Source organism: Syngnathus typhle, linkage group LG7 (assembly GCF_033458585.1).
Source record: "Syngnathus typhle isolate RoL2023-S1 ecotype Sweden linkage group LG7, RoL_Styp_1.0, whole genome shotgun sequence".
NCBI classification, from domain to species: Eukaryota; Metazoa; Chordata; class Actinopteri; order Syngnathiformes; family Syngnathidae; genus Syngnathus; species Syngnathus typhle.
The window spans coordinates 7951426-7971812 of NC_083744.1; the positions used below are offsets into that span (position 1 = coordinate 7951426).

General features: G+C 42.2%; 1 protein-coding gene across 3 annotated transcripts; it reads left to right on the forward strand.

Annotated features, from left to right (window-relative positions):
• Positions 1–374: 374 nt before the first annotated feature.
• Positions 375–19041, forward strand: nup93 (nucleoporin 93). 3 transcript variants are annotated; one of them, XM_061282974.1, is made up of 22 exons: positions 375–535; positions 1550–1732; positions 2064–2181; positions 10489–10551; positions 11672–11800; positions 12211–12285; positions 12966–13058; positions 13144–13283; positions 13397–13529; positions 13738–13895; positions 14011–14176; positions 14307–14400; positions 16402–16593; positions 16664–16790; positions 16865–16937; positions 17262–17306; positions 17466–17579; positions 17693–17811; positions 17897–18014; positions 18139–18222; positions 18297–18425; positions 18699–19041. In XM_061282974.1, exons 2-22 carry the CDS (start codon positions 1554–1556, stop codon positions 18807–18809), a joined length of 2460 nt encoding a protein of 819 aa, XP_061138958.1. In that variant the 5' UTR covers positions 375–535; positions 1550–1553; the 3' UTR covers positions 18810–19041. The 3 variants fall into 3 exon arrangements, with proteins under 3 accessions (XP_061138958.1, XP_061138960.1, XP_061138959.1); XM_061282976.1 differs by having other exon boundaries at positions 18702–19041; XM_061282975.1 differs by having other exon boundaries at positions 402–454.
• The last annotated feature ends 1346 nt before the right edge of the window (positions 19042–20387 follow it).

Sequence of the window (20387 nt, forward strand, 5' to 3'; positions counted from 1 at the left end):
ATATTTGCATAAGAGGTCAAATGTTAATTTTTCTCTCAAAAAACCTAGATGTAATATTTATCACTTCTTTTTAGTTAACGGCCAGAAAAAAATGTAACATCTTTCACTTTCTTATAAAAATGTTACTCTAGTAACAACAATTTTGATAACACGATCATGTTATACAGGAAAAAACAAGTCTCAGATGACGGTATAGTTATTAGTTATAGTTACGCTACCGTACTGTTGTGATTCTTAAATAGTATAAAATAATTTGTGTTAATTCTGTTGACTTTTATTCTTCACGTAAGTCCTCTGCAGTACTTTTGAAAACCAGTTGGTGGAGTGTCGAGCTTTACTACTGTGTATTGAGGAAGGCGAGCAAGTGCGATATCCGGTTTGGGTTTGTACATCCTCCAATCAGCTTCGCTCACCACGGTGCCGGGCCAAATAACATTCGTTTCGAGGCTGCATGGTAATATTTTGGCTATACTGGTGATTTTTGTTCAACAGCACATTACGAAGAATCCAGACTGTAGTTCGTCTCAAACACCAGGTATAGAAATCCTAGTTTTCATGTGACTACGTGCAAAAAAAAGAAACAAGTATGTGCAACTTGAGCTATTACTTGTCCATGTGAGTTAGCATTATCCCGCAAGCTAATAGCGATTTTCCTTTAAAGGTATAGCAATGGCTACCTCGCTTGAAGTTGCCCATCCATCAAAGCGAACCTATAGTTTTATTTGTCTCAATGTTTCAATCACACAACCTATTAGTATTTTGCAACAAAGGAAAAAAATATGCAGGTCTTGAATGCAGTAAATTAGCATTGTGCTAGCTCGTTCTTGACAAACCCTAAACTGACAGCAATGCTCGCGAGAGTTGGTCGTGTTGACAGATGCCAAAGAGGGAGGTTTCTGCAGTTTTTTCTTTAATAGGAGGCACACGTGATTGACGCAATGGTTTTGTTATCACGAAGTTTAATGTACAGATTCCCTTGACACCTGACGACAAATTTGCGATTCTTCGATCCTTGTACAATATCATTATAACCCTGCCACCGTAGCTTTAAGTATGTTCAATGCTTGTAGGTATTTGCTATTGTTTGCGAGGAGTACAATCGTTCCCATCAAAGCCCAATGTAATTAAATGAGTTGAAGAAGCCTTATACCATGATAGCATATGGCTTCAAATGTCAGTACTTCCAAATTCATTCACATACTCTTTAAATTTGACTGATGTCTGTAGCTTTTCGTTCTTAGGGCCATGGTTGAGCTGCAAGCCTCTCCCAGCCGACAATGGGCTTTTGTCCTGGTAACCTGGACTGGTTGCCCGTCAGCTGCAAGATCTACCGTTCACACCTATGTACAATTCACCATATTCAAGAATATAGCGATTGTCTGGCAACCAATACAGGATTTACCTCACCTCTTGTGCTAGATTAAACTCCAACTTTGTTCCCCAAATGATAAGTGTGATAAAAAAAATACATCTATGGACAGCCCAAAATATGACATTGTCATCACATCAATTATTTTCCAGTATTTTATAATCTCATTTTACTCCACAGAGAAATGGATGCCGAGGGCTTCGGGGAGTTGCTGGAGCAGGCCAAGCAGCTGGCTGCGGAGACGGAGGCCGTGTCAGAGCTGCCGCATGTCGAGAGGAACCTTCAGGAGATACAACAGGCAGGAGAGAGACTTCGATCACGCACGCTCACCCGAACAACACAGGATTCTGCCTATGTAAAAGCGTAAGGAGTTTTCCCACATATAGTAAACTTAAGCAGCAAAATGACGTAATTTCGATTTCTTTGTGTGTCTTTGCATGAAGGAATTGACAATAAAGCTGACTCTGACTTTTTGACATTGCTTGATTTGATGTGTTCATGAGTTTTCCCAGATGCTTTTCTGCATAATTTCTATTTTTAATCTAATATGATGAGTAAACAGTTTAATTTGGCTGACTGACAACATACCCAGAGTCTATTTCGCCTTCTCAAAATACCAGGCTTGTTGACAGTCATTTTTGTTGAGTCCCACCAACAGATTGATTCACGGACAATATTCTTATTCACACTTCAGGTCAATCCTCCTCAGTTCCAGAGGTTTGGACATCTTCCACATTTCTCAGCGACTGGAGAGTTTAAGTGCGGCGACTACCTTTGAGACCCTGGAGCCGGTTAAAGACACTGACATACAGGTAGGATTCAACTCACAGGCTGTTTCGCCATCTCTCAGCGTTCATATCAATTATCATATTTTTTGGCCTATGAACCACACTTGTTTTCATAGTTTGACTGGTCTTGACACTTAGACTCGGATGCTGCTTGTATACACAGTATTAGAGATGCACCGATCCGATATCTGGATCGGATATCGGTCCCGATATCAACAAAATAGATGGATCGGGTATCGGAAAATACAGCCGATCTGTGAGCCGATACTTTCCTTAATCTATTGGGACGCGGGCTACGTCATACGTCAGCAGCACGTGTGCCGCATGCCACGAGAGTTTTCTAAACAAACGCAAACATGGAGCGAACGTTCGCTTCTCTTCCCCGGGTTGCTAAGCGGACGTCAAACCATGCGCGTTCGCTTCTCTTCGGGTTGCTAATGGGACGTCAAAGGCTGCGCGTTCGCTTCTCTCCCGAATGGGGGGGGGGCTAATCGGATGTGAAACGCTGCGTGTTCGCTTCTCTTCCGGGGGGGTGTTAATGGGACGTCAAACGCTTTGTGTGGCGGGCTCCATCTAGTGTGGAAACTGAGAAGCTGAGCTCAAGCTTCTTGTGCGGGCCATATTCAATTATGTTTTCAGAATTTGCTGCGGGCCAATAAAAACTGGACCGTTAGTTTGGACACCCCTAATTTAGAGCAAAGAACTGTGTAGTCTGCCTGATGCCATTACCTTTGGTCTTTTCTGTTCCACATGTAGAGTTATGTAGCTTGTTAAGTTTGAACTGGACTGCCCCTACACCTGTCTATGGACCCCGTGGAGGCTATTTTGTGTGTTTTGGGGTGTTCTCTTGTATTGAGGGGTGCTGGTTGGCCGCTGTTACTTTTTTTCCTTTGTCTTTTAGCTTTGTTTTGCTTTGATGGCTTTTATCTTGAGCACTTTCTGCCTTTCTTTGTGGCACCGTTGTGTGGCAGCCTTATGAGAGCCTATTGAGTTGCGCTCATGCCATCTGTGTGTCTTTTGTATACCCACTCTGTGGTATGAATACGGCTGGGGCCTGAATTTCCCCACCCCTGGGGATCAATAAATATACAATCAATCAATCAATCAAGTCAACCATAATATCGGATCGGTATCGGGTATCGACCGATACGCAAAGCCACGGCATCGGTATCGGTATCGGAACTGAAAAAGTCGGATCGGTGCATCTCTACACAGTATTGAAATTAAAGTTCGCACTGGCACTCAAAATCCCCATTCGAAAATTGTAAATCAATCAATCCACATTGGACTGCAACTATGCTGTAACTATAACAAGTTTATGGTGCAACAGATGTGTTTGTTGTGTTTGCGTTTGTGTGCGTAGCTGATGAGGTGATAAAAGAGCAATTTTTTTACACTGATTCCGAATCTGCCCTGTTTTTTTTCGCGACCACATCGGGATTACATAACAATAATAATGATGATAATGACAATCTAATAATATAATACAATTTTTATAATTTTATGAACTGTTAGACAAGCGGAATCTTTCACAAATGTCATACCTGTAAATAATAGCACATGGTAAAATCGACATTGCGCATGCTTTAAAGCAGTGTCAAAAATATGTTTAGGGACACATAAAGCCATCTCTAATAACATGATGAAAAGTAATTTGAGAGCATTTATTATTTCAGAAGTGTGTACCTGTATCAAACTGGTTACCTTTTGCACTCATCAGTAGTCAATAAGTAGCTCTCATTTTAACATAGGTTGGTGGCCCCTGTGTCAGACTCAAACCGAAGTTTGATAAAAGCTTTAAGGCCAGCCAAGAATGTTAAAATTATCTCTATGTTGCAGATCTATCTCTATGAAAAGACAGAGAAGCTGTTGATTGCTAAAAGCATGGTTTGTGTGGGGAAGAAGGGACAAAGAATCATGACGCTGTTAAGTGTTTGTTTTTTTCTTTGCAATTAAGGAAACACTGATTCTTTCCTTCCATTCTGTATTATTGTGTTAATACTAAATAGTCCGTCATTGTCTTCTCTTAGTGCACCGGATGTAAGTAAGCCTAGGTACTTTTGCTCCACCGATTGACTGGTAGTGCACTCAGCCTTTGGCAACAAAAGAGTGCGCACGTCCACACATGCATGCATGCACGCAGCCACACAGGCACGCACAATCTAATTGACTAGAATAATTTCCTCTTTGAGTGGAGGCAAACCCCCATAACTCAGCAGGGCAGTGACATCCCAGTGGGCAATAAATAGTAAATGCCCCTCTGCTCGTTATTGCAGGTGAAAGTGGAACACACCTCAAGGAGTGGCAACTACGCATCATTTTGTTGAAGTTAATGTGAATAGTAAAAAAGTACAGATTAATCTTGACCATCCCTTAGTTATGTCAGCTGGTATGAATGGGTTAGAGTTCTGGAATTGATCAAACGTTAACACTGCATGTCTCCGCACACGCTTGTGTGCATGCTCTACCTCGTACGTCAGGCTTGACTGAGCTAATACGTGCTTCTGCGGTACCTGTGAAACATTCATAAATACACCAAGGGAATTGCTGTGTAAATGATGTTTCTGTTTGAGTGAGCACAAATTAAAAAAGGATTTTACTGAGTCGAGGAGTTCTAGGGTCCCAGATTGCGGGTTTAAGAGGGTTGGCCACTTGTGTGCATGTGTCTGTGAAGTATATGTTTGATGGAAAACAGCTATATTTGTTTTTGTTTATTGTTCCACAACAGAACCTCTAAAGTTGATTGCTTCTGAAATTGTGGCAACACTTGGACATTGTCCCCAAATTTCTATAATAAGAAGAAATAACATTGGTGCAGTGATTTCGCTTATACCACACAGTTGAAATATTTTCCTACCAGACCCAGCACTCTCATGAAATCCATAATTCGGCCATACCTGTGTATGAAATAGTGACGCGCATAGTCTTATGGACCAAAATGCATAAATGGTTCCCACCTGCTAGATATTTAAAAGCGATCCGAAATTCTACTGAAGACATGGATTAGTGGCTTTTGATGCTTTCTTCTCTATGGCATCAAATCATGTACTAGTGGCAGGCAAAGAAGAGAGAGGAATAAAGAAAAACGAGGAAATATGGTGCACCCAATAAATAGAATACTGTAACATAAGGCGTGAAATGCTGAGAGCGTTGCTGGTGGGGAAAAATGGCGTATGACCGCAATTCATTGCATCTCTGTGTCCTCATCTCACTTTTCCCCATTTTGTCTTTGTCCCTCAGCGTTCTCCTGTTTGACGACCCTCCCTTTCCTGCACATACTTTTTTTTTTTTTTTTTCCTCCTCATGATTTCTTTTTTACTTTTTCATCCTTTCCCTTCCTCTGCCCTCGCCATCTCCACCCCCACACTCATCCTTAGGCAGTGATGGCAGCAATTTCAGTCGGCTGAGCACAGAATATCTGCAGCGCTACATGAACATAGCGACTGTGTGTGTCCCCGCGACGGTGGGTTACTCGCTCATACCCCTTTCCCGGGATTATGAATGAATGTGCATGTGCGGTACCTGCAGCCTGCCGCTCGAGATGGTGCTGGCTTGCACAGCTATGACATATGCCGCTGTGAATGAGTGTGACTACAAGTGGTGTGTAGAGTAACATGTTTGCTTTATGTGTGCCCACCCAGCTTTCCCCACCCATGTGCTCCAGAAGCCCTTCATTAACTAAACATGACCCTTAAGAGCACGATTAGCCTCGTTTCGAGACAGGATGTCGGAAGCCATCAACCGAGGGTGGGGGTGGGGTGGTAATCCATTACTGTAATTGCATTGAGAAAAGGGAGGAAGGAGAGGGCATGGGAAGAAAGGATGTACAGATGGATCCAAAAAGAAAGGGGAGAAAATGAGTGGGATGGAGGAAGGTAGGAGGCGGAGGGCAGTCAGCGACGCTTAGATGAAGTGAGGGAGTGTTTGAATGAGAGCAAAGCTATGTGGCTGAGGGAAAGGGGAGTCAGCTGATGGTATGAACAGACAGCCTATATGAATCCATAGTTCCTTCCCATGCGTCCCCCTGTGTCTGCCCTCACAGTTGGTATGGCCCTCTGACAATAAAACCACCACCAGTGAGTCTCGATGAGGCACTTGCACGCGCTTCTGTGGTGTTCATAGTCAGTGGCTTACTTTCAGACAGGAAAGGGCTGCAGGCGCACCGCCATGCCGGCCGGACAGGGCATGGGGAACACGCCCCAGAATGGCGGCCACCGTCGCCGCCCTGGCACGGAACGACACGTAGGGATGGAGAAACCAAAGGGCGACGCAGGTCTTTCCTGCGCTGTCAAAGCCCACAAACCCTGGCACAGACAAAGAAAAGAAAAAAAAAATTCTCCAGCGTTCACACATGTCCTCTTTTCTGCCAGGCAGCCACTGAGCATGAGTGAGTATTGCCCACACACATGCATCCACACACACTATCAGACAGGTATCGGCTTTGTCTCACACACCTCTCATCTGTCTGTCATCCTTCCTCTTTGCTTATGTTACATTAGTGATCACGTTATGGTCCTTAAATTGTCATTGCGTGAAAATGTTCAATTGCAATAAGATCAACATCCTACGTGCTTGCATATTGTATTTGTAGAAGTAGGGTTTGTGGTTATGCAGCTGGGAAGTATAGTATGGGGTTGTTCCTTTTGCAAACGCACGCACACAACGCACGCACACACACTCACACACTAGAGCACTGGTCAGCTCTTTGTGTCATGGCAAGTGCCCTTGCCTCATGCACTCGGTGTCATGATGCCACCCACACACAGCCTCTCTTATTTTCACACTTGACCCTTTCCTCTTATTGTTTAATCCTGTAATAATTTTTGGGACAAAGTAGGAAATTTGTTTGTGAGTGTGCAGACCTATCTATGGAAAAAAGGCCTGTTTGAGCCAGCGCAGCAAACTAGCCAATGTGTCCATTAACATATGTGAGAAAAGAGACGTGTCACTTACTTGATAAAAGATGCATTTTGTCTGCAATTTAAAAAAAGAAAAAAAAAATGTTGAGTCATTCATCAGATATCTACAAATTTTCCTATCTACAAAGACAATCCCATAAACTGCCATCTGTTGGATTTTTCATTGCTTTAAAGACAATCCAATCTCATTTTGACCCGCGTAATGTCCTTACATACACTTTAGTGTTTCTTCTTTTTTTTTTTGTCCCTGTGGTTGTGCCGCTAAAGCTTCTAGGTTTTATCGTCAAAGGGATGTGAATGTTCACTGTGGTTAGGCTAGCAGGTCTCTGAGGATGCACAATATAAGGGTGGGGCAAGCAGAAAGCTTACATCTTTTGCCACCCTAAATAACATCTTGACCGTTTGGCAATTGCCACATGTTTCTTCATGTCTTCCTTCTTTTATGGTTTTACTTGATCTCTATTCAGCTTTACACTGGCTTTATTTGAGCTGAACATCAGCAGTCGCTCAACAGCTCAGAACATGTCTGACTGTACAACCAAATTCTATCTGATATTAATGCCTTGTCATTGTTTTTCCATCATTTTTTCAAACCAATTTCCTGCTTTCCACACATGAAATATAATCCTTATATAGCATTGGTTCTTTTTGTCTTTTCTTGAACTATTTTTTAAGCCGGAACAATCCATTCATATATTTGAGAAAAACAAACAAATCGAGGATTTGTATATCAGACTTTTGGTGCCTTTGGCCACCGCTAAAGGCGACGTTTCAAATGGGTATTCGGCATCCAAAATATGTTCTCGGTAGAGTTTTTGGCAGTGTGAATTGAGCTGCCGTCAAAACATCGTGGCTTCTTATTGCAGTTTATTTGCTGTAGGAATGCAGCAAAGACACTACTGTGTTTCCCAACGTGTCACGACTGTTTAAGATTCTGGCCAAATGAGCAGCTCTTCTCACGCTGCCGGTGTCTGTAAGACATGTATAATTTCCCCTTCAAAAAATTACGGGAATAATAATTACCGGTAATAGTTCTCGGAACAAAGGCGATGATAGAACTTGAGTTTTTTATATATATTTTTTTTTTTTTCATTTTAAATATAAACTATCTCACTGAAGTGCATCATATATGTATTAGGACAATAAATTCACAAGCTCTTTTTTTAAGCAAATTAAATTTGTCTAGAAGCTATTACTATTATTTTTCACAAATATAGCAGGGCGTGCCTCATTTTAACCATGGTCCGGTGTCCAAAAAAAAAAAAAAATCGTAGGTAATTGCAGTGTATTGTTACTAACACAATATTAGTGAACTGAAAAAAATATACAACAACCCAGATATCAGCAGATGATGCTTACTTTTTGGAAAACTAAGACCTGTTTGTAAATTGACTATAGATTTTCATTGTAAAATGAGTCATCTAAAAGTGAAGGTGCTGACGGATCCCTCACTGCATGATGAGGATTACATTTCATTTTTGACACTCCCGTCACTGATGGTAAAAGGGAGTCGATGGTAAAAGGGAGTCGCAGGAATGCAGTGACGAGCATGAACGACTTGGAAATAGAGGACAAAGAAGAAATGTGACTAATGGTAGGAGAATCAACCAGCAGGTGGCCTTTACAGGGTGCACAAGAGAGATGATGAGAGAGGAAATAGGAGGCCAAGAGTGCTCATTTCCCTGTGAGCGAACATCCTCTTTAGCTGCCTTCAAAAATAGCTGTCGTATCCTTTGCAACCAACATGATACAATCTCCTATAGACAGAAGAGCAAATGACACCAAAAATGACAATTATTAAATAGATAAGCTATTAGCCGACAGCGACAACACGATGGGCTCTTCCATCAGGCCTGAAGGCGGTGCGTTCTAGTACATAAATTCAGAAAGCGATAGCTTTCCTCGGGGCATTTGAGGAAAAAGAGCAGTTTATGTTCTTGCTGCAGATGTATTGATCTCAGTGGCTTCAAAACAGGGACAAAATTAAGGCTAATCCAATCAAAACCTCCCAAGCACATCTGTCTTGGTCTCTTCAGTTTGGTTCAACCAACAATGATACGTTTTGTTCATTTGACATTTTAGTTCCATGAATTATTGTATTTACATGATAATTCTAAAATATTTTTTTTATATGGCGCTTTCACTAGAACTATCGCTGTAACAAAGCGCTTTACGGAACACAACAGAATGGAACATTGGAGCTCATTTAGTGTGCTATTATTGGTTAACTTTTATAAGACAAGCAGTTTGCTGTAAGTGATGAATTTGTTCCATTTTGAAAGTGGTGCGCCCGAGTTCTTACTTTGTATCACGCAATGACTAATAGTAAATATACTTGATTACGGCTTCCGAGCAAGATCTGTGACTTGATTACCTCGAATGGCGTCGTTCATTGCTTTCTGATATACACATTACATGAATCATACCTTTAAACGGGAATAGGTGTTAGATCACTTTCAAATGAGTCATCAGGCTCATCGTGTTGCGTAATTGTGAGCTTAAGACATTCGGTACGCCATGAGGGTGAAATTACATTCGGTGAACCTATTTAATTTGTTGTTGAAAATATTTGAAGCGAATGTTCCGACAACAATTCAAGAATAATCAACTATCAATTCCACACAGTTGACAGAATTTTTATAGATGAATTTATTATGCACCTCCATTAAAGTTATTTTTCTGTCTGCATAGTGAAATGCATTTTCATTTGGCTAGCTTTCAGGCTCTGTAATAGAAAGAAAATGCTCATCTTGAACGTTGTGCCCAGGCACTTCTTTTTTTTCTTCCCAGACTGTAACGCAGCCGGCGGCTCACAGTTCTGTTAAGAGCACAAAGCACGATCTGCCATTTTGTAGCTTTCTCAAAATGGCCGCTCCATATGCTCGTCTGCGGTCACTGACTTTTTTTCCTTCGGCGTTTTCCTCGCGCTGCCTGATACTCATCTGCATGCAGCCTTTGTGATGTAAGGGCCATTTGCAAACGAACGCTCTTCTGATTGCTAAGTTTGTGTTGAAACACACCAAGTTAAACGCGAGTACAGGTTTCCTAGGGAGAAGCGCAGGAGAGGGAGAGATGTTTTGCACGGAATGTCAAAATGGCGTCTGTGCGGATTGCTGTCTCATTGCAAAATGGCGTGTAGAGAATAAGCACAGCTCAAAGTGCAAACACTTGCCGTTTCATCTGTATGAAATTGCAACTGTACGTTTGACTAATCCCAACACGTGTGCTAAGCAGCGACTTGTCTCCGGCAGAGTAAATGTCTGGTAAATTTCTCCCTGTAGAAGTATTCACATTTTTGGACTGATTATTCCGTCCAGCCAAATTAAGACGTCATCATCCCTCTTTCTTTTCCTCTCTCCGACTCACTGGGCTAACCCGACCATCTTCTGCTGCTCTTTTTGTCTCCGCACAGGGCTTCTTGAAGAACGAGAGGGACAACGCCCTGCTGTCCGCCATCGAGGAATCGCGCCGCAGGGTCAGTGCCTACCCTGAAGTGTTTGTCATTTCTGCTCGGGTCAAAATAAAGAACTTGGGAGACGTGACAGACCAAAGTGGGAATTCAGATAAAGCACCTAGGAAATTAGCAGGGCTAAATTATTTGAGAGGGGAAAAAAAAAACCACATCAGCCTTAGCACGATTAAATACTGCTTTATCACCATCTGGCTTGATTAAGAAGGTCTGCTACATTCTGACCACAAGAATACTTAAACACGCAGTCATTTTCTCATGTCTGTTGGCAGTGATCTAAACGTCCTTCTGGTGCGACTCTTCAGGGAATGGTTTCGAAATGGTCTCCCTGATGCGCAGATCTAATAGGCCCAGCCTTTAATTAGGTGTCGTTCCCATTATCTCCTCGTTCCCCGTGAGAGCAGCAAAGTCTCATGTGAAGGGTTGAAACGGCAAAATGCTCTAAAGACACAAATACTCATCAAGAAGGTGTTTTAAAAAACTGCACTTGATATGGACGTTATTCAACATCCAGCTAGATTCAAAGCTCCCTTGACGTGATCATTTTATTTAAGTATTACAGCAGTCATAGTTTAGTTTATTGTTTAGCACATATTATTATATCAATAACTGTGCAAGGAGGGAGACGAAGCCTGGGGCTTGTAAAGAGCTCCACTCCTTCTTCCACTCGTCATGGCACTAGTCGCCAAAAACTCGGTGACGAGATATAACCTTGATGGAGACCATCGCAGTGAATTAGCATTCATTCTATCCCAATGTGCTCAAATGTGTAAAAGAAGAGCTGAGAGATCCAGATAGTGACCAATTTAACTCGGTAAATGAGGGCTCCAGTCCAGATTGGTATCTCCCTGGGCTGGGGATGGGAAGGATTTAATTATCTAATGTTCCCATTATCTCACGTCGAGTCTCTGTGGAAGGTTAAAATAGACCAGTCCCGATGGATTTCACAAGCTCTACTTGAGTCTCGAGCTAGCTATTACCATCTTTTCCCGGAGTGCATGCGGGATGTAGTCAAGTTGATTTCCTGTACAGGAATATTAACGTTTCATGGGAGACTAGGCCGTGTAAGCGACGCACAGATTTCCTGTTTCCATCCATTTGTGTAAAGAAGGGCGACATGTTTCAGACATTCCTGCTGGCTGAAGAGTACCATCGTGAGTCCATGCTGGTCCAGTGGGAGCAGGTCAAGCAGAGAGTGTTGCACACGCTCCTCGGGGCGGAAGAGGACGCCCTGGACTTCAGTCAAGACGTGGAGGTACAAGATTTGCACCCAAAGTTTAAACCGCCTTTACGGTATATAATATTGCAAATTGCATTCCTTGTCTTTTGTAGACCATTTCTTTGAACGTGTGTCTATCATGGAAAAGGAACGTTTCCCAAAATAGAATACCATGTCCGCCTCCCACATCTTATAAATAATGAAGACCAAAGGATATGTCTATTTTTAGTATATTTTTAACGTTTGAACAGAGATGTCTGACTTTCTCGTCCGTTTAATATGGCAGCTTCAGAAAGCTTTGTTTTATTTTGTTCTCAATATGTCACGTCTGGTACCACATTTCTTAGCTTGTACTAACATTTTTGTTTTATCATTCAACAATTCATTTTAAAGATTGTGTACTCGTGTGCAACATATTTAGTTGGTTGTCACTGTTTTTGCTGTAGCCCAGCTTTGTGAGTGATATATCGGCACAGGGAAGGAGTGCTTTGGACAGCGTGGAGATGGCATATGGACGGCAGGTGAGTCAAGCAAAAGGACCTGCTTGTGTTAAATTTCACTTTTGGTCAAAGTGGAAAAAAATGTTGGCGGCGTAATCCCTGCTTATTCAAAATTAGGCAGGTTGTCAATATCAAAAGGAATATTTTGTATCCGTTCCATCATCTGCTGATTTTATAATGAATATAGCATTGTGATTTTCACCATCATGTGGATCAACTTGAAATGCACTCTTGCCTGATTGTTGAAGTGAAATGAGGTCAGGCAGACAGATCAAACATATTGATTGATGGGGGAAGCAGAGGAGGATTGTGGGTAAATTCGTTCTTCTCCCATTGCCTCTCCACCCTTTTTTTCCCCCCACTCTGACCTTCTCTCGTTCTGTTGGATCCACATCCTCACACTATGTGTCGCCACATTGCATGCGGCATCATTTGTCTCGTTTTCGTCATCTTTTTTGACGACCTCGTCGGCATCGTAATTGTCTTCCTGCTGTTTTTCGTGGTGAATCATTTCACTCGATGGCCGTGATGTTTTGCTTTTACTCTGGAAGCTGAAGATGGAACGGTATGCGTTATTTATTTAATTATTGATGGCGTGATTTCAAATGTGGCAATAAAATGTTATATTGGTTTTGCCGGCTGATGGGTGCGCAATCTCCGTTTTTTTTTTGCTTATTTGCAACTGTCGCTCCCTGCTGCAGATCTGTGCGTTCAACGAGAAGATCGCGAATGGTCACATTCAGCCGAATCTGGGAAATTTATGTGCATCTGTAGCAGAAAGCTTGGATGACAAGGTAAAATCATTTAAATGCAACTATCCCGCTTGCTTTTGCAATCCTGCATGTAGGCGGTTTTCATTAGCTGCCATTTTCCCTGTAGAATGTGTCAGACCTGTGGGTGATGGTGAAACAGATGACCGATGTTTTGCTGGTACCTGCCAAAGATACACTGAAGAGTCGCACTTCGGTTGAGATGCAAATGGCGTTTGTGCAGCAGGCGCTCGTCTTCCTCGAGAATAGGTGAACGTGAAATCTCTTCAGTTGAAAAAAAAATTCAACTTTAATGTTTGCTATGTGGTTAAATCAATGCTGATATGCAGCTGACTAAAGTACTTGTGTCTCCTATCTTGCAGTTATAAAAATTTTACCATGGTAACTGTGTTCGGAAATCTTCATCAAGCCCAACTGGGAGGGGTGCCGGGAACATACCAACTTGTACGCAGTTTCCTTAACATCAAGTTACCCGGTCCCTTGCCTGGAATGCAGGTAACACATGCTTCCAATATTCCATATATAGTCCCAGAATGATTTTTACATCGGAGCCACCGGGACCCCTCAATTTGAATTCCTATCGAGAATTCAGAGTCTGTTCATTTTGATAAGTAGTGAAGCTTTGTTAAAGGGGGGAACAGCCACTCTTTTTTTTTTTCAGTTTGTTGCAATGCATTCAGGCTCACGTCTGCTCATACCACAGGATGGTGATATAGAGGGCCACCCAGTGTGGGCTGTCATCTACTACTGTCTACGTTGTGGAGACCTGAATGCGGCCATGCATGTCATCGATCAAGTGCAGCACCAGCTAGGAGACTTCAAGACCTGGTTTCAGGAGTACGTAAACAGCCCAGATAGACGGTGAGGTTTTTCTTTTTTAACGTTTACACTTGCAGACGCACAGACTTCATTGGAGTCATATCTTGCAACGGAATGCTCTTCTCAGTGTTCCATCTATTGTGTCTTTGCCCTTTAGACTTTCCCCAACTTCAGAGAACAAGCTTCGTCTGCACTACCGCAGAGTACTGAGGAACAGCGCAGATCCCTACAAGCGAGCTGTTTACTGCCTCATTGGGAAATGCGATGTCAGCGATAACCATGGAGAGGTGGCGGACAAGACTGAAGACTATCTATGGCTTAAGGTAAATGATGTCTTTCAGTTCTTTGTTGGAGTGTTTGCTCGGTCCCAATGTAATGCAAGTATTGATCTGCTTCTCGAGTTGCCATCTACTGTCATCTGAGTTACTCTTGCGTGATTCTTTCTCTCTGCAGCTCAATCAGGTCTGCTTTGATGATGATGGCGGTAGCTCAACTCAGGACAGGCTGACCTTGCCACAGTTACAGAAACAACTGCTGGAGGACTATGGTATGTAGTGACTCTCGCAGTTTTTTGGATTGTATAGTAGTTACTATGGAAACTTGGATGCTCGTTTGACACAAATCTTCAGTTTTTAGCACATTAGAGATTGAAAATATTCCCAGCATTCAAATACAAATAACAGAGGTTTTCAACTCTCCTAACTTCTCTTGGTGCAACGTTAGCAAGCTCGCAGGTAACAGACCACGTCATGTGTTGGTAACTTTTCTCATCCAACATTCCTAAACTAAAAGGAAACTGACCATGTATCCGTAAGACACAAAAATGACAGCAGGCCCCGTGGTCCACCGTTTTCTCCCCTGGCTGTCTTTGCTCAAGGATCCTCCTGCATTCTGATAAGACCTAGGTTACGCTCAATAACACCTCAATCTTTCTCTCCCTCTTTCTCTCTCTGTCTGTCTGTCTCTCTCATTTTCTCCCACTCCTCTGCTCAGCACGAAGTGCAGCCTCAAGCCCCATCCTGTTTCCCCTCGGTGCATCGGCTCCCCCCGTTCGTTGCCTGGCACCATGTTCCCCGTTGTCCCCCATCTTGCTTCACAGCGGGACACGAAGCGCCGAGCTTTCTCTTTCGCTCTGTTTCCGCCAGCACTCGCCCGCCTAGCCTGGCCTCTCTCGTCACCACATCCTGCTCTGTCCTCTTTTTCTGTTATCCCTCTGTTTCATTCAGTCCTCTCACACTTGCTCCGTTGTTTCTCCTCCATCCTCCTGCAGATTTTCTTCCCCTCCTTTTTTTTTTACGCCCTCCACTTGTACATTTGCTCTTTCTCAAACACTCACCCTCTTTATCTTTCTTCTCGCTCTCTCTTGCTCTCTCTCTCTTTCTTTCTCTCTCTTGCTCTCTCTCTCTCCTTCTCACTCTCTCGTAGTGATTTTTGAACTAAAGCGCTGCCAGTCTGAGATAAGGCTATAAAATGGCTGACATAGTCCACCGTCTTCTACTCCTCAAACTTGGAGGCAGCAAGAGGATTAGGCGTTATAATTAAAAAGTAAACTTGATGACTAAGTACCTCTGCATTAGAGATTTTTTTCCAAAAGTCTTGTACTTACATGTTAGTTGGCATAGTCGGACTGTCAGAATGTGAACTATTAGATCTCTAAAGAATAGCTCATGCTGTATGTGTGGAACAAATTAGACATCCGTTTCTGTTTGAGTCAATTTAAAGCCTTGGTACATTTATAATTGCGTTCGAATGCTTACCGATGTCGGAGTTTTGCTGTGCACTTAATCATTAGGTCCTAATGGGTGCACATGCAGAGTTTGACGGAGGCAAGTCATTTTCACCTTCATTTACTGTTTCTCACCGTTTCTTCGTGCTTATTACAAGTGATGCTGAAGCAGCATGCAACCTAGTTTATTCCAATGTATGAAAATTAGAAAACATCAACACCATCTCTGGTACCGTATTTCCGCCCTCCCACTATATCAATCAAGTGCCCATGCAGTATTGAGATGCTCTTCGGTTTTGTGAAGACAATTTTCTAACTGAAGCATGTCTGCTTGCTCTACAACATTGTGTGCAGCTATTTTCATGTTCCAGGATATTAAGTACCCTCAGTTTACGAATGAATTTATGCTTGGGCTGAAAAATGAAGTAAATACTAATAGATGTCGTAATGTCATAGAACGCAAATTTCAAATTGGAAAGGCTGTTTGAAAAGAAAATTGTATCGGTCAGTCAGAAGGCTTTTTTTTTTTTTAAAGTATTATTTATTTTATTGTTTTTATTTATTTATATCATGGGTAGATGGTTCAGTGCCGAACCTATAAGACCACATTTATGTACAAAATAAGTCTCATAGTGCTAATTGTAATAAATTGATTTATTACTTGTGTTTGTTAGAAAAATACATGAAAGAGAATAATAAATAATGAATATCGTCACATCTTAAATTGCAGCCGTAAAATTAAGCGGCAACAAGTTTTTTATGCATATTTAATTAATGGTGCACTTTGTTTATTTCGAAAATCTCTTTTCTCTCATTCAACAGGAGAATCCCATTTCTCTGCAAGCCAGCAGCCTTTCCTATATTTCCAGGTCCTATTCCTGACTGCTCAGTTTGAGGCCGCCGTGGCATTCTTGTTTCGCGTTGAGAGACTTCGGAGTCATGCCGTTCACGTAGCCTTGGTGCTGTATGAGCTACGGCTGTTGCTGACGTCCTCTGGCCAAAGTGCTCAACTGCGTAAGTATAAGAAGATATAACCGGATGAGGGAAAAACAACATTGTTTTTTAAATCAGCATCTGTCTGCAGTGAGTCAAGAGCCCGGTGACCCACCCACTGTGCGCCGCCTCAACTTTATCCGCCTGCTCATGCTTTACACTTCCAAATTTAAGTCAACGGACCCACGGGAAGCCCTGCAGTACTTTTACTTCTTACGGTAATTTTCCTCAGTTATGTTTTTTTCTCCGAACAAATTCTACTTTTTCTAATGCATACAATGCATGTCTGCAGCAATGAGAAGGACCGCCAAGGAGAGAACATGTTCATGCGATGTGTCAGTGAACTTGTTATTGAGAGTCGAGAGGTGAGTGAAGTAATTTGCTTTCAATGTACCTTAGCAAGCCTAAACGACTAGTTTTCATCTGCGGTCCCTCTCTCTTGGATACTGCTCTATGGCTGAAAGCTAAAATAAATGGATGAAGTTGAAATGATGGCATCATTGAATTGGTAATTTTTTTTAGAATGGTGTTGAGATGGACGAGGTTTTAATTGCTGACAGATTGAATTGATAGCCATTGGAAGCCTCTGCAAATCTTTTCCAATTACTGCCATACGTAGATTAAAAATGTACCCAAATTTTTATTCAGAGCCATTTTTGTGATAATGCTTTGTCTTTGTTTTTTCCCAGTTTGACATGTTACTTGGAAAATTGGAAAAAGACGGAAGCAGGAGGGTAAGAAAATTTTCTCTAATCAGAATTTTTCCTTCACTCGAGTAATCGCTTTAGTCTCATTAACCTTAGGAATTTTCGACTGAGTACCAATCAAGTTTATGCGTATGACAAATGCATCGACATGCGCCTACATCTAATTTTGCCTCCATCTTTCTCCAGCCCGGGGTCATTGATAAGTTAGCCGGAGGCACCAGAGCTATTAGTAAAGTGGCCTCGGAAGCTGAGAACAAGGGTTTGTTTGAAGAAGCAGTCAAACTGTATGAGCTGGCCAAGGTGAGTTGCTCTTTCATCATGGCCTCGCTTTCTTCCAGAGCAGAGCTCATTTAAACCTTCCTATCGTTTCTTCTTGCCTGTGTTTTATGTCATCACACATTGGCCCTGTGAAGAATCCAGACAAGGTGTTGGAGCTGATGAACAGGTTGTTGAGCCCCGTCATTGCTCAAATCAACGCTCCTCAGTCTAATAAGGAGAGGCTCAAAAACACTGCACTAGCCATCGCCAGTAGGTCAGAACCCACAAGAAACTTGCACGGTGCACTTTGCATTTGATATCCTCCAAGAAAGCAATTGATTTTTCATCTCCACTTGCAGGTACCGCTCTCAAGGCATCGCAGGTGACAAGTTTATCCAAAGCACTTTCTACCTACTTCTGGATCTGGTGACTTTCTTCGATGAGTACCATGCAGGGCATATGGATCGAGCATATGATGTGAGCGCTTCAGAACCTCTCAATGTTTTTTGTGACTTATTTGCGAGGAGAAGGAAAATAATCGGCGCATTAAGTTGAAGTGTCATGCGAGGTTAATGGCCTTTATGTTGCCCCTGCCTGTCAGGTGATGGAGCGCCTGAAGCTTCTGCCCCTCAGCCAGGAAAATGTGGAGGAGAGAGTTGCGGCCTTCAGGAACTTTAGTGACGAGGTGATGAGTTCTTGAATCCAAATAGAAACATTGTGTTTCAGAAATGTTCTATAAGGTGTCTACATCTTCTACAGGTGCGTCACAACCTGTCAGAGGTGCTGTTAGCATCCATGAACATCCTGTGCACGCAGTACAAGCGTCTGAGGGGGGCGCCGGCAGGCACACCGGGACGAGCTCAAAGAACTTTGGATGACAGAGACACGGTATGTGAGCTCTTTAGGAAGTTGACTAAATTGATTTTCTTTAGTAGGGGGTTTTGCCAATAATATGGAACCTGACATCATAATTCTAGTTAGTTTCATGGCAGGTGAGGGAGGCACAGTTGAACCATTCAGACCTTTTACAAGTACCTAGCCGATGTTTTGTTACTCTTGTTCCTGCTTATCAACTGATGCTAAATGGCAATGTGGGTCAGACACATCCTATCTGGAGCTTCTCTTGTATGGTAATCTCCACTTGGTTTCTTGTGATCACAGCAGCTGCGCGGTCAAGCTCGAGCCTTGATCACCTTCGCTGGGATGATTCCCTACAACATGGCCGGGGACACCAATGGCAGACTGGTGCAAATGGAATTACTAATGAACTGAGCTGTCACTCACTACACACAGAATCATTAACAACAAAGGGGCCGTTTTGGTGACACCAACCCATTAGCACATTCTCATTTTCATCATTTCATTTTGATAAGGCAAACATTCATTGTGTTTGCATTTGTGTCTTGTGTTTCTGTTCGTAGTTTATTTCTTTTTATTCTTTTCCTATTGTGCTGTTTCATATTTGTACTGCCAGTTATTTGGAATTAAAAAAAAAATGTTTTCAGTTCTGTTGCATTCACATTTTTATTTTGCCTGTTTTATTTAAAACTGCTTTATTTGATGGCATTCATTTTCGAATGCAGTCAGGGTCTCTAGAAAAGAGATTCTGACATCCTTCTGTAAAACTGCTGGTTAGTCTCCATTTTTGCCATAGTCCCTTTTCTTTTTTCTACATGTCTTATAGGCTCAACTACGTCTCATTATTGGAGGCCTTATGGATTATTTATTATTATGGAATTAACTTGTAAAGAGGGAGGTCTGTGAGGAAAAATGTAATATCAGAGAAATGATAAATCTTCATTTTGTATAAGATTTTTTAGAGGCATGATGCTCATCGATTTTTGCCGCTCATGTTTTAAGACCAAACTTCTTTAGATAACGCTAGACTGACAGTTGTTCTTGAGCTCTTGTAGTCCACAGTCATATTTTGTTTTAAGTGAAGCCTGTCCCCTAGAAGTGTCTACATATGGTGAGTCTTCAGATCATCCCTTATTGCTTTTCTTAAATTCCATGATCTTGCAACATTGATAATGTGTGAAAAATCAGTCAGTCAGACAGTCAGAGTTATGTGCAATAATTTGCTGACAGCCTTCATTCTGGGTAGCGAAACCCCACTCCGCCATCCGTTCTACTATTCTGTGTGGCCCACACTTCGTGTCCTTCAGTCTGGCCTGAGAGAACACAGATGGAGTCTCGGTCTGTCAGTGCTGCTCCACATACTTTACACACGTGAAGTTCACTCGATCGACTGAGCCACTAACCACAATTCTATTCATATTGTTGTATTTACTCACATAAACCAGGCCTGGGATTATTTCAATCATTTGATTGGCACAATCCTCTTTTTGGGACAGCTTGCTACTTTCGACTGATGCAAGCATCATCCAGCAGCAAGTGCAGCAGAAGACGTGTCCCTTAGGTGTGTGTGCCCCAGCTGGTGTTGTGAATCAGGCCGATGACAGAGACCGCCTACAAGCCGGCTATTTCACAACACCAGGGTGGCACTGCACCACTGTCTACGAACACTGACTGCAAAAAAAGGAAAGGATCCACAATACTTTGAACAGAGAATGGCCGTTATTTTCTTTTGTGTATCATTAGTAATCCAAAAGAAGGACACACTACTGTATTTTCTGGACTACAAATCGCAGTTTTTTTCCCGTAGTTTGGCAGGTGGTGTTACTCAGGAGTGACTTATGTGTGACATTATTAACACATATCATTTCACATGTTTATATGTTCTTGGTGTTGGATTTTATCAAATAAATTTACCCCCAAAATGCGACTCATACTCCAGTGCGGTTTATTTATGTCTTTTTCTTCTTTATTATGCATTTTATGGCTGGTACG